The sequence below is a fragment of the Natator depressus genome, chromosome 14 (genome assembly GCF_965152275.1).
Source record: "Natator depressus isolate rNatDep1 chromosome 14, rNatDep2.hap1, whole genome shotgun sequence".
NCBI classification, from domain to species: Eukaryota; Metazoa; Chordata; order Testudines; family Cheloniidae; genus Natator; species Natator depressus.
The window spans coordinates 8,005,619-8,020,633 of NC_134247.1; the positions used below are offsets into that span (position 1 = coordinate 8,005,619).

The following is a 15,015-nucleotide window of genomic DNA, read 5'->3' on the forward strand; positions in this document are numbered from 1 at the left end:
TCCTTCACCAAGAATGCCCAGCAACCAACACCCTCCTGCTTATAGTGAGGGCTCTTAGCTCAAGTGCTGGAGATGACCACATCCGCTATAGGATCACAAGGAGAGAGGTAATCTTGCAGGCAGACAGAAACAAACCATTTAGCGTGTCATAGATCAAAACCAACACTATGAATTTGACCTGGAAATCAATTGGCAGCCAGTGCAGATTTTGGAGTATGGATTATGTGCTCCAAGCAGGAAACTCTGCTTAGTAATAATCAGCTGGCTCAATTCTACACCAGCTGCAGCTTCTGCATATAGTCCTACGCAGGGCACACTGCATAATCCACCTTTAGGCGAAAAAATGCCCATGTGCACACAAACAGGTGCATTCTGAGCTCAAAATTGGAGGTGTCACTACTGAAAAATTAGCCCAAAGGACAACATTTGATTTAAAGCAAGCACCACCAGGAAGCTGGTGATTCTATTGTGTAGCTAAGTATTGCAGGGGTCTTGATACAGCAGGTGTGGTGTTACATGCTGCATATGAAGCCATAAAGTAGCCTCAAGTTTCAACCTTTTCTCTGCATTTTCTTGTGCATGTTTAGGCCTATTGCATCATTTTCAAATCATGCACACCACCACTTTCTAAATGGGATCAATTAGGGGCTGATGAAAGTGAGGAACCAGCAGTACTGGTTAACCCAGCGATGCACTGCAACCATGGACTGCAAATTATTCCAGTCCTGGACCTCTCCTGATAGACCCTGTTGTCAATCAGTTGTTTTATAATCTGTACAAAATATCTACTAGAGGCTAGCAAGATCCACAACAATCACCATTTGTGATCTAAGGCACACAGGATCACAAGTATGTAGAACTTTGACCCAGTGTATTAAAATGGGTTGACTATAACATAATTTAATCAAAAGAAGAAGATTTCTATCATCAACTCTACCAAACAGAAGACACTTAAAAAACATGTATAGAACTTACGTTTATTAATCCACTTAACAGAAAGTCATGCAATAGTAATAATTTATTGCAGTACCAAATTATCCAAAAGTGAAGCATCATGGATTGGAACGTACTCATTATTCCATCGTTTGTACATGCAAGCTGCTCTTTTGTCTTCCATGAGATGTTGGCAACGTAATTTTCAACATGAATATTAACAAAGTAAAAATATTATTTATTTGTTGTTTATATCATTGTTTTCTCTAAGTCTGACCTTGCTTTAAAATGCTTTGAAAGATAAACCTCCATAAGAATACATGTGATGGAGGTCAGCAAGAGCGAATCTGTTAGTTTGCTGAAAACATCATGTAGAGGCAAATTCTTTGTATGTTAAATTCCAGCTCCCCAATAGAGGAGTGCTATGACTAGGTATATTCAGCTAACTGGTTCAAGTTTACTATCGCTTATACAAGATATGAAAGCAAAAATGACTAGATACTATTTTCCTGCTTCAAAAAAGTCTCTTTCAATAATAGTACATATTATTAATATTCTTAAATGACCACTGCATAATTAGATTAAACTCCTGACTACGTCCGGAGGCACAGTGCTCTACAGAAGACATTCTTGTATTGGTATATACAGGATTTTACTTGCTACCACATCAAGTTAAGGGGGAAATGATGCCAATAAGAGTTCTTGATCTAGGGGTATGTCACCTTAAAAGATTTTCATAACATACAAGTGAAGGTGAGATCATTAATCACAAATGTCAAAATAGAAAAATGGTCTAGTATAGCATGACTATGAACCTGGAACATGTACCTTATTTTTTCACCTGTATCCTTCTCATATGTCTAATGGTGCTGGACAGCATATATATATATAATGACAAAGAATATTCCTGACACAAAAAATAGAGTCTACATTATGTGCCCATCTTAGACTTGGAAAGCTATTACTCAGTCTGCCTGTTTAGCGAATAGTAAGTAAAGCATCAGCTCTCCAAAGCAGTTACTCTAGATGTACACGTCTGCAACAGAGATCAGGATCTGGCCCACCATGAGGAGGATTCAAAAGTTTTCTTAAACCTGCAATCGTCTATAGAGAAGAATGGTAATACTTTTCTTTTCTGAAACCCCTTTTATTTGACGATGTCACAGATAACTGAACTGTAACAGGCTCTCTTTTTTGGCAAGGGAACAGAAACATTCTAAATTGCCCCTGCTGTCCTTAACATTTTTTTGTATTTAGGGAGCTGTAAGAAGAAAAAACTAACATCAGGACCCTTGGAAAACACAGTACATTTGAGGTTAGTGTCTCTAACCCTAACCAAAGGTTAATGAAGACATCTCTTTATCTTCACAGCCATTTATTACTACAGTATATATTTCCATTCTCTTCTATGAAGAGGTAAGATTCCAAGACTCATATCCACTCTTAATTTACTTTAAAGATGTAAGAAGGCTTAATGACTAAACTGTTAGCCCTTTCAAAACCAGTCAGAGAAGTGCAATTACAATGAAAGGGTGACATCCTAATCATTTTTAGTAGGACAGCAACAGTCAGTTAAGACAGAATTTTGTAAAAGTACTACTTACTTGCTGACTTCCTTATACTGTGCTATTTCCTCAATATAAAGGAGGTCATGCAACCGAGACTGATAGTTGATCTTGGTCAATGATTTGTCCAGGACAGACTGTGTAAACAGCTGGTCAGCAGATAGAGGAATTTGGTATCTGATAAGAAGGCTCTTCTCCAATTCAGTAGTTTCATTAGGCTCAAAATCTACAATAGTCTTAGAAGTAGAATCCCAACGCTTAGCTGTAGTTAGTAACTGTTGCCGTGCATGCATCAGGTATTCAAGATCTGCATGTGGAGATACAAACAGGGACAAGATTCAGTTCAAATTCTCCAAGATAATTTTCTACACTTTGATCACATGTAAATGACATATATAAGTGGGAAACATTAGATTTTTCCCCACCACAGCTTATTCATGTAAAACAAAATAATTGTGAATTTGTAAGCTACATTTAATTTTTAACTAACAGAATATGGTTTGGTTCTTCAAGGAGAACACAGGATTACTGAAGTCACTCAGCTATCTTAAAATAATCAAACTGCAGATAAGATTCTCCTTTGTCTAGGACAATTTTCATAATTTTACTGTTGAAGAACAAGTCCAACTTCAGAGACTGATTGACAACAGACACAAAAACCAACTCACACACAAGAATAAGAGAATATCAAAATATAGCAACTCTACAGGTAGAGCATACAAATTAAACAAGCAATGGAAGGAATCTATTACTACAACTAAGAGCAATCAGAAGCATCCATAGTATCTGCATGTCCTTTTCAAATTTTAGATATAATAGCAAACACCTTTCCCCTCCAAAACCAGAGAAAATACACATGAACCTCACAAGATAAATCATGTCAGCTAAGCTGTGGGGGAACCAGTAGGGTAGGTGATAGGGAATCTCCTAACTTGCGGTACACGGAAGGCCTTTAGGATATTAAAAACTAAATCCTAGGTTAATATAACATTAGGGTTAAACATTTGAAAAGATTCACATCGTACACACACAATTAATTCTCCAAGCATCACTTGAAAGTGTGACCACATTGATAAATGGAAGGAAATTAATGTTTCAGTCTGTCCTTAGTTAGTTCTGTTATGTCTATATATTGTAGCCCAAATCATAAAGATGAAGTCAAGAATTTTTCATAGACCCCTGCAATAGCCATTAACACGGCAAAAATTCAACACATGGCAACTGCTACCTGGAGGACTAAGTAGGGGTTTCATGTAACAGAACTATAGTTAAGCTAAAAGCTTCAAAATGATTTAGCATTCATGGTGAAGCAACAGCTGCCTTTTAATGTATCAACTTTGAATCAGGCGTAAAATGGGTGCCCAGATATCACAGCACTGCCTGTGAAAGAGTTAAGAAAGACCCTGTAACCTCAAATAAAATATTTCATTTTATCTACATCATTCTGTATCCTAAAGAGATGAAAAATGTGATGTCTGAGTGATAATATGAGGCCAGTTTAGCAACAGGAATCTCAGATCAACATCACTCTTCAGCCATAGGAAACAGGCCTGTCTCACTTAGTTCTGCAGTTTCCACAATATGCTATGCATCCGATGAAGTGAGCTGTAGCTCATGAAAGCTCATGCTCAAATAAACTGGTTAGTCTCTAAGGTGCCACAAGTACTCCTTTTCTTTTTTCTTTTTACGAATACAGACTAACACGGCTGTTACTCTGAAACCTACTCTAATATTTTTGAAAGTTCATCTAAGAGAGATTAGAAAGAAGATATAAATAATTCTCTTCTTCCTCTAAACTGAATGATGTTAGGTGCTAATGATGTACAACAGGAGAAAAAGGCCCATGTTTGATGATTTCAGAATTAGAAATTATCTCACCATGGGTATTACATTTTCCTGTACTGATCATATCTTAAGAGTGCAACAGTACAGTCAGACTGCCAGGACACTGTCCTTGTTTGCTAGGAAATTGGCCATTTGATATTGCATGCTACAGACATTTCCTGTAACTGTTCGTCTGACATAACTATTTTCTGAGTATTAACATGGAATATACATACAAGGTTGCTCTCCTAAGAAGACTTTTGTGCATTTCCAATCCTAAGAACATTTTCACGGCTTGAAAAACTAATCTTCTCTTGAAAGAGAGAGCTCCCCAAGAAAAGTGACAGACGCTGCTCAACTTAAATGTCTCTTCTCAATACTATTTAAAAAGGAGGATGCTTGTCTTTCATGAGGTCATAGCTCCAATATCCTTAAAAGTTATTATTGACCTTCCCAAGTCACTGCCTAGACCTATCTGTCATATACGGATTTGTACCAGCAGCGTAGGCACTCACCAAAAACAGGTGAAGGCCTCTTTCAGGATTGTTTGCTCGATGTTACTTCTTCCGTCAGACTGCTACATACTATAACCCAACACCCCACCACTCAAGGAAATATAAATGCAAAACACACACATGGAACAAGATATATGCCTAACATCACAATTCCTTCACTTGCTTTCAGTTGCAATCCTTACCCCTTCCATGGCCCATATGTTGTCTACATAGATTGTTAGCTCTTAAGGGAAAGACTTTGTACTTATGTTTGGTTGTAAAGAACCTAGCACACTTTTGGGCATTAGATAAATATTAATAATAATCTGACTGATTGGAGATTTCCTTTGCTATCTCTCTGCATACAGAGATGTGACATCTCAAAAAGAGGTGTTGTAGTGAACTCGGCAGGCAGTACACTATGCAGCTTCATCGTTCCATTTTGCGCCAGAGTGCCATTTATATTGCCCCTGCCCTTGATCTAGTTTTAGCAGTCAGCACTGAGAAATCCTGGCAGTTTAAACTGCAAGGACACTGACTTGTCTGAAGATTAATAGTTTTGCCTTTGCAAATAAATTATGGCTTGGCTCTCTTGGTCTTAAACAGCTCTACATTGCAAGGACACCAGGTTTCTGCAAGTTTACTGACTTTGGAAACCTGTCAGCTCTGGTTAGCTGCCCTCTTGCATGGAGATCACATAATAGTTCCTGAAAAGACCACAGCCTTGCTCTTAAACACAGTATCTCATGCATTCTGAAACATACCCTATGTGGAGTTCTAGTGTATTGTGGACACTACAACTTCCTGCTTTGGGCTATAAGTATTCAGGTAATCTGGAAAGAACAGTTAATAAACTATGGCATTTGCTATTTACATTTTCTCTTTGCTGATCCGGTAAATGTAAATCTGTTCTATGTAAACAAAGGATAGGAATAGCAAAAAGCAACACCTGCAACTCTAGCCAACCCACATACTATATGTATTAGTGTATAGCAATGACATCTATAACTATTTCTGCTAATAAGAAGGTCTTAAAAGTCTTATATCACTAAAAAACAAGGAAATATGAATTTCCTGGATCACTTAAAGATGTAGCAATAGATCTGGAGATGCTAGAAATAGGAAAGAGTCTCTGCAACACATCTCTGAAAGGTAGAAAGAAATTAGTAACAATAGCCTGCAGAATTATGACCTCTGCCAAAAATTAAATCAATGTTCCTTCAAATCTTTGTGAGCTGAACTCTTCCTGGGATTCCCTGATGACTACAACAGACAGACTAGAGAAACAGTCTTCCTGAAGAGATAAAATACGCTTCATTGACCAGTATTCTGGTCATCTCCCAGACAGTCATACTCTATTTCAGTTAGAATCAGTCAATCTATTTCTGCGCCTCCTAAGTAGTTTTGCCAATTTTGGTCTGGATCTCATCAATTTCCTAAGATTTACAATTAACAGGAGTACAACTGATTGTATTTTCCTACAGCCTTTAGGAGGAGATTATGCTAAATGTTTCTGAGTTCTGACCTCCTGTTCGGATAAATGAATTTGCACAAATTTCCAAAACAAGAATCAGTGCTCAGCTCTTGGCTTCTCAATATTGTAAGTCTTCTTGACAAATCAAGTTCTCATTCACTGCCAAGCAAAATATTTCTAATGATCTTCGGACTATACCCAACTGTTTCTGAGCAGGGGGGAAAAAAGTGTTGATTCCCCTTTGCCTCAAAAGACAATTCTTTGTCACATAAAAAAATTAAAATTCTTCATCGAGCATGTTTTGAAGGTGAACCTAATCAGCATCTGGAGAACACTCAGTGCAAAAAAAAAAAAAAAAAAAGAAAGCATTAACAGGACCACAAGCATTTCAGAACAGCCTCAGCAAAACACAAACACTAACTAGAAACTGACAAATGACTCAAAACTGTGAAGAAAGAAAGGCTTTCGTGTGCTAATCTGGAAATTCTTTTGAAAAAGGGAAAGTTAGTCAGAAAAGAAGCAGCAACAAATTGGTTTTATTTATTCAAAAACAATGAGAAATGATACTAGCAAAGCAGAACTGAATATCAGCCATTATTCACGTCTATCTGACTCTAGCACTCAATTGTTTTAAAATGTCCCAAGCAAAAGAGTTGTAATCACCTCTCTTGGGAAACTGTGTCAAAATCTATTAAATCTCTCTTTCTCAGACACAACTTCAATTTTCCTTCCCTTAGTTTCATCTCATTAATCCTGGTTATTCTCATTGCAATACAGTAAAAATGCTTCTTAGGCCCGTTAAGTCTTCTCATCTCTCCAATCTTCATAGAGACACAGATGACTACCAGGCCTCACCCTACCTTCTTTGCTTATTGCCAAGCAACACACATTTAGCTCTTTTAATCTTTCCCCATAAATCAATCACTCCTGCTCCCTGATCATCTTTCCCCTTCTTCTCTGAATGCCTACCAATTTGTAGATATCTTTCTGACAATGAGGTGCCTAGAACCGAAAGTCCCGATTTCCTGTTTGTAACTGACAGGAACAGATCAATACAGTAAACAAAATACAATGACCATGGCAACATTTAGTTCAAATTTAACTTGAACACATAAAGACAATCATGTTTTCTGCCCAGTGCAAGTAGAGACAATATTGCTTTCCAACAATTTCTCGCATTTCTATATCAGGACTTAGGACCAGACGGTCCCCTGTAAATTGGCAAGGCAACATTAACTCCAATGACACTATGGCAATTTACACCTGCTGAAGATCTGGCCCAAAATCTACATTTATAGACATGTAAGACATTATATATTATATCATGAAGGACATTCATTATCCTCTAACATAAATATTCTGCACAGAGATGAGAAAAGGAAAAAATAATAGTCTGATAAATTATCTTGTATTTATAGTAAACTGATTATCATATCACAGGAGAACGCACAACAACAAATGCTCATCATACTGACTGATGAGCACTGCAGGACGTGTTTCTGATTCTCAAAATTACCACAAGGAGAAACATTCTTTTGGACATTTCTATCAAGTCTGTTCAGTAGAAAAAGAAAAATAGCTGAACGTTACCTTCTGTTGAAGCAGCATCAATCATTACTCGTTGCATGAGTACTGGTTCCAACCCAAAATCAAACACTACGGTTTGGCGAAATGTTCCAAAGATTTCCGTGTTAAAGGCTATATTGACTTTGTATATGTAATGATCTATTCCATTTTGGGCCATCTTTCCTCCTATCCATTCCTGACAGTTTTCTGGGACTTCTTGTGATACCTGGGTAGTGCTGTCTCCAGCAGATATTGCAACGATATTGAAATGAGGACGATGGGCATCATAAAGCAACGCCACTCGATACAGCATTCTTGCAGGCTACAGAGAAATGCAAACATTGAAGTGACAATAAATTCTGAAAACTATTTTATGAAGTGCTTCATCTGAGGCCAGATTGGGGAGGCTAAAAGACTTCATTCATCAGGCATAGCTGAGTCTCTGCACTCTCGAGAACATAGCATCCCCACCAGCAATCTCCCAGCAGCCACACCAGCAATCGCCACCCCGATGGGGAGAAACAGAGTGGAGGTTGGGCCATGCCCCACTACTTCACTTTAAAAGAAGCATTTTGGAGCTGAAACACTAATTGCAAAAGTCTGTGGGTTTACTGGAGCAAAGAAATAAGATCCAAGTGCTGCAGCATGCTAGCTTTAATATTGATCCATTTTCAAAGAGGAGGAATCCTACCTTACAAGTGAGAGCAAATGTCCACGTTTGTTGAGACTTTTTGGTGGTGACAGTAACCGATAGTTCAGGATTATGCTCTACTCTCACTCCCTCTACACATTCACTAAGCTAGATTTAAAGAGAAAGAAACCTAGCATTAAACTTCTGCAGACCCTGTCAATAAAGAAGACAGTCAAGCCAAGTTAACATCTTAAAACAGAAAGCCTAAAATGATTGTTTCATAAGTTAAGGGTTGATTTCAGCAAAAACATTGTGCAGGATTCTAATATCAGCACCAGACAAGAACTAATTCAGATATATGCTAAATCAGAGAGGCAGACAACAATTAAGAATGTAACTCAACTACATCACATTATGTATGCAAAAAGACCCAAAACAACCATCCAGAGAGAACAAACACTACCTGATTTTCATAGGCATGGATCTCAAAAATCAGTTTAGGTCAGTCAGGTCTAAGATTTCAGTTGGAAACAAGGGTCTTATACAATAAGGCACCGAGACTGCATTTCCCAACAGACCCAATATTCTCAGTGATTTCAGTGAGAGTACTAGAGTACCAGGAGAGCAGAATCATGCTTTCTGCTCATTAATCCATTTGGCAAAGTGCTCACTTTTCCCAGATTTTATCAACGATAGACTGAAAACTCCTTCGTGTCAGTCATAAGAAGAGCTGGTTGACTACTGCAAAACTAGTGCCACAAACATTCTTTGGACTTGCAAAGAGCTGTTGGGTTTGATCAGATCCATAACCCTTACTCTTCATAGTCAAATAAATTGGTTAGTCTCTAAGGTGCCACAAGTACTCCTTTTCTTTTTGCGGATACAGACTAACACGGCTGCTACTCTGAAACCTTACTCTTCAGTATCCACAAACATTTGTATGACCAAATGAATGTTTGGGGAATGACTTTTCTTCATGCAAACTCCTGCAACTGCAAGCAAAGAACGAGAGTCACACACAAAAAGGAGTATTCACCACTGAAAATTAATGCTTCAGTTTAAAAAGTACCACCATCTGAACAAAGAGCAGGAACACCACTGCATGACTTGGTTGACCCATCCTGCACCATGAATAGTCAATATGCAAAATGAACAATGTGCAATCAATCCACAAGCTGTAGTTCACAAACTCTTTGTTGAATTCCTGAGGAGAACAACTGCATTTGTAGAAACCACTCACAGTCTATGAAAGCTTTGTAAGCAGGAAAAGTTTCTTGGTAATGAATAATTTGACCAGTTCTAGTGGTAAGGACTAAAAACAGGCTCATCTGATAGTTTTAAATATGAACACAAAGAAGGAGTTTGTTTTCCTTACCACTTTCTCAGGAGATAATGAATTCATCCATTTCTCAATCAAGGTTTCCATATAACTACCCGAACATTGTTTGTTTTCCTTCTGTTGTTTTAATCTTATCAAGCGGGAAGCATATCGTTTTTGCCATTCTGTTAGCTCTTCCTGGGAATGTGCTGAAGTACACTGTGCACCATACCTGCAGATCCCTTGCTCTAAAAATCTACACAAAACAGGAAAAACAATTATGCCTCAAACTCTTCAAAGTTCCAATTTAAAAACAAACAAACAATAACTGAGATTTTACTTCAAAGAGTTTTCTCCTGGCTTTTGATTCTCTCACATAAAACATAAAATGGCAGGATCAGTCAATAGAAACTGGTTTAGCTACATATACATGTACGTACAGGATTGTTCAGCAGCAGCCTCTCTTGCAGTAATGCCCCTAATGGTATATGCAGAATTTTTCCAATTTAACCATAAAGGGCCATAAATCATTTTACTAAGAAACTTTTACTTTCAAATAAATATGTGCTGAACACCTAACAATGTCAATGACAAACTTTCCTTTAAAGGTCATGTTATTACTTATCAGATGAGTGCTCTTTCAGCAGACGTTTTCTGAAGCAACACTGACATCATGTGGTTCTTTTAGTTAACTTCAGGTAGATATTGTGTAAATGTTTTATAGATAGATTTAGAAAATCTCCCAAAGGACATACACTACTGAACACCAACCTCTTTGAAACAAGAGAGTCAGACCAAGTACGTGTACAACACTTTATTATGTTTGTGGATTTTTTTAAATAATGTCAAGTAATGTTCCCAGGTGATATCATTTTGCTTACACTTTAAAATTTAGTACCATCTTATTGCCCACACACAATTTAAGAATTCCAGTTCTCTCAGAAAATGCTATGCAGCTGTTAGTCTACACTTTGCATTCAAATAGCTATATTATTTGGAAAATATTCTTGTAGCTAGAACTTTAACATGTCAGCTATCATTATTTAAAGCTGTAAACACTTAAAAAAATTAGACTGGATGGAGGGAGAATTGGAGGATAGAATTTAATGTTTAAGGTTTGACAGTACTATGAAATCATCTGGTATACAGCATAAACAGCAGGACAATCCTCACTTCTACATGAGAAACCTAAAATTAATTAATTAAAACACCACATGTACCAAACAGCTGACGACAGCCAACGATCTATACCATGATCTTGTAAATGTAGAAGATGTGTAATTAACTTTATGTTGAGTTTCATATATAAGTTTACACTACAGGACGAATTTAGACATCTTCCCACATTGATGTGTTACTGAAAAAGAGGATGGATCAACTAGGTCAAAGTTGCATCATACGCTGTATCTATCACTGATAGATACAGCATATGATGATTAATGTTATGACCTTTTCGTAGTAAATATATTATGTAACAATGCAAATTAGATGGTAAAACTGAAGCTATGTGATTGAAAAATCACAGAAAAACCTTGAAGCAAAGTGTCTGATATACAAGCCACATTTACTTATAGTTTATTATTTGAATTAGCATACTCTTTTCCTTTAAGAAAAGTTTAGAAAGTTTAAAATGATGCCACTGTGTTGTGACGCTCGAAGTATAAATTTTGTATAAAAGAAAGTAAACATTTTAGATATCATTTTAAGAGAAGTGTTCTCATGTTATTTACTTAAAATATTTTCACTGAAAACAATTCTTTGTTTGGATTTAAACATTCCCCTGCAATGTTTTTAATATCATTGTACCAGTGCATGAGAATTCAAGAGTGAAACAGATTAGAATAAAAAAGTGACACTGACTAGTCTATTTTCACAGACTAATCTAAATGAACAGCTAACACAAAACAAATGTATAAAAATGTGAGTAAAATAAATTGTTTACATTTAAAACAATCTATACTATTACTAGCAATACATGTAAGAGATTCAATTTTGAATGGATAGTTTTATCAACGTCTCTTAAGAAACTTCAATTTCATTCCTGACCTAATAAAAACAATAAACCACAATATACACTGCTGGATATTTGGAATTTTTACTATTATTTAGAAAATGTTGACCCTTCGTATTAGAAGTGTTCTCATTTTCCAAAAAATATTTCTAGAAACAAGTACTTGGGTTCTTCCTCATCAGCATTTAATAGGAAGATACAGCACTTTAAATCATTCACCATTAACCAGTTTTGCACATTCTTTCATTTCTCAGTACTTCTAGCAACAATTACATTTATTTTACACATTCAGTTCCTTATTGAGTATGTCTTGCAATTCCCTCATTTCATTATCTAGTAGATGCCACATCTCTATTGCCATGTGCCACCTTCAAGACAACTGTGGTTTCAAAAATTAATATTCAGTGTTCTTACTGTCTCTTTATAAATAAATCTAACTCCCACAGCCAGAATTATAATAATCACATGGATTCACTAATCAAGACCTTCTTCTCAACCCAAAGGTAATAGTTCCTGTAATACAAAAGTAATCAGTGGACACTAGATTATATCCTCACTGGAACAAAATGCAGAATTGGGATTAAAAATCTGGCTCAAAATGCCACTCTTTATACAGGTACAATACTGAGAGTTAAAAACAGAGGGCCTGATTTTTCTAAAATGCTGCTACTTCTTTCATATGGCAAAAAAAGACAATTAGCAACATTCAAATAACCAAGTCCAGGAGCAAGATGGCAAACTTCACACGGTGCTCCTGTTATGTGTTACTGATTAACACAAAGAATGTCATCAAAAGGCTACCAAACATCAAGTTGTCAATCTCCCGGCATGATTACCAGCATGAAATTATAAAATGCTGACATCAATGGGAATTGCAGGTGCTCTGCACCTCTGAAATATCAGGTCCAAAGAGCCTAGATTTTCACACGCTCAACCATACCAGCTGAAAAGCAGGTCAGATTGCAACACATCCTGGGAAATTAATTGATGTATACATGACACATGCAAGGCAGAATCAAGTCACAGTGCAGGACTTCCCAGGTTAATGTATCTTTTGGCACTTTTACTAATGATAAAAACTACATACTATATACACAGGAAGCATGGTCTAATCCTAATGGACTGAGAAAGAGAGACTAGGAGCTAAGCCAATCTTAGCACAAATTGTGTGATCTTGAGCAAGGCATTTTGTGTGTGTGTGTGTGTGTGTGTGTGTGTGTGTGTGTGTGTGTGTGTGTGTGTGTGTGTGTGTGTGTGTGTGTGTGTGTGTGTGTGTGTGTGTGTGTGTGTGTGTGTGTGTGTGTGTGTGAGAGCTTCTCCCTCTGCAAAATGGGGCTAAACATACTTAAGGGTTGGTGTTATTGACTTCATTTTACAGACAGAGAAACTGATGTGCTGAGAAGCGAAGTGACTTAACCAGAGACACAGTGTGAATGGGTTCCCTGATCTAATAGGTAGGTTATATCCCTTGACCTCATAGTTTCTCCACTCATGAATTAAACAGTTATCAGCAAATAAAAGAAATGAAATCATTCCTTAAACAGAGATGCTTCTCATCACCAATAGAACTATATCACTTTACCTCTTACACAACGTGTACTCCTCACTACTTGTGACGCCCCTTGGTGGGGGGCGGAATTGCCAACCATCCTGAGATCCTGTAGAGTAATGGGGGATTCTGGTTATTTTTCCAGTTGCCAGTATAAGAATTTTTGGTAGAAACTTCACAGGGTTATATGTTTCTGAACACCATCTCACAGCATATAAACACACAAGCAGGTCTGCTGTTTCCCCATAGCAATCTACTGAGCAATTGATTTCAATACCTGAGAAATTTACGTGGGACGAAAGCTGGAATCATATAAAGCAAGTTACAGACATTAATCTGTGGTATTGCCATAACAAATTGACCAATAAATGTGGCCTGGCGTCTCCAAACAAAACTGGAGCTAAATATTCATGCAGGGTTCCCCTTTACTCCTAGTGTGTTCCCTCCAACTAAATGTCAGGGACAAATGATTGGGCCGTGCCTATACAAGACAATGGTGTTTCTTCAGACAACTACGGTGGTTCCATCATCAATGCTTCACCATGCAACTCAAAGCATTTTTTAAGTATGTTCTACTTACCATCTTCCAAATCCTCCCCATGGTATCCTGAGGGTACTTTGCTAGCTGCTGCCTGCAATAACGAAGAAAAAAAGATATGTTGGTTCATATATCAAGATTTTGACTGTAAGTTGCATTTTGCTACTGTGTTCATAAGAGATTTTTTTTGTACTGACTGTTACAATACAATCTCAACTAGTTCAAACAACATTCTGGTCACAAACCAGGGTCTCATGCTAACATGCCAGCAGTCACAGTAACTGAATGGAGGAAATCTAATGTACCACAGTGTACTTATCTGATGAAAGAAAAAAATGTAATTGTACTATCTAAAAACTTTGGCCCCTGTTCACCACAACAACAAAGCTGTGTCCAATAGGAGCCAGTCACAGCTCGCTGAACCTCATCAATTCAGCCTTTGTGGAAGTAAGAACAGCAGGGGGCCTATTCTAACTTCTGCCACTGGTATAAGGCCCATAATGGCTCTTATGCCAGGGGAGGATTAGGCATGGTAAAGCTCTGCTACACCATGTCACCTCCCATCCACAACCACTCCTCGAACACCTGAAATCCCTTTTTTCTACCTTTTACTGGGGTAGGAGAGGTAGCTGGTGTAGAAAGCTGAAGAGGAGAGCTCTCTCTGGCTATTTTAAGATCAGCCCAAATCACTCACATGGCCTTAGTGGAACCGAGTGTGTGTCTCTTTTTTAAAAGCTATTGTTTAAAAAAGAGGGACTATTATTTTTGTGAGTGAATCATACTGCTGTTAGAGACATAAGAATTTAACATATGGCACTGGCAAATGAAGTAGTGGGCTGGTCACTGAGCAGATTGTTCCAAAGCTGCAAGCAGATGCAACAAAAAGAGTCAAAGTGCAATCATTTCAATTTGCATCTGGAGTAAGAGTGAAGTCTTACAACGTACTGACACGTCTATTTATTTTATATTTAGAGGAAAAGAAAAGCAATGATTTAAAGAATATGAACAAAGTCCAAAGTCCATACAGGAAAACAGTAATTCAATCAATAAATATAATGTTTAGACTAATCCCTCCCTCCTACAGATGTTGCTGGAGCATCTAGAATTTCCAA

At 37.3% G+C, this 15,015-nt stretch overlaps 1 protein-coding gene across 4 annotated transcripts in view; it reads right to left on the reverse strand.

Moving 5' to 3' along the window:
- HELZ (helicase with zinc finger) overlaps window positions 1–15,015 on the reverse strand; it is a 150,688-nt gene that overhangs the window by 104,493 nt on the left and 31,180 nt on the right. For all 4 annotated transcript variants that reach the window (XM_074970577.1, XM_074970575.1, XM_074970578.1 and 1 more), the window contains 6 exons: window positions 13,946–13,997; window positions 13,399–13,474; window positions 9,863–10,061; window positions 8,548–8,655; window positions 7,881–8,178; window positions 2,538–2,805 (listed from right to left, as the gene is read on the reverse strand). In XM_074970577.1, coding sequence (XP_074826678.1) covers window positions 2,538–2,805; window positions 7,881–8,178; window positions 8,548–8,655; window positions 9,863–10,061; window positions 13,399–13,474; window positions 13,946–13,997 — 1,001 coding nt within the window. The remainder of the gene's footprint in view (window positions 1–2,537; window positions 2,806–7,880; window positions 8,179–8,547; window positions 8,656–9,862; window positions 10,062–13,398; window positions 13,475–13,945; window positions 13,998–15,015) is intronic.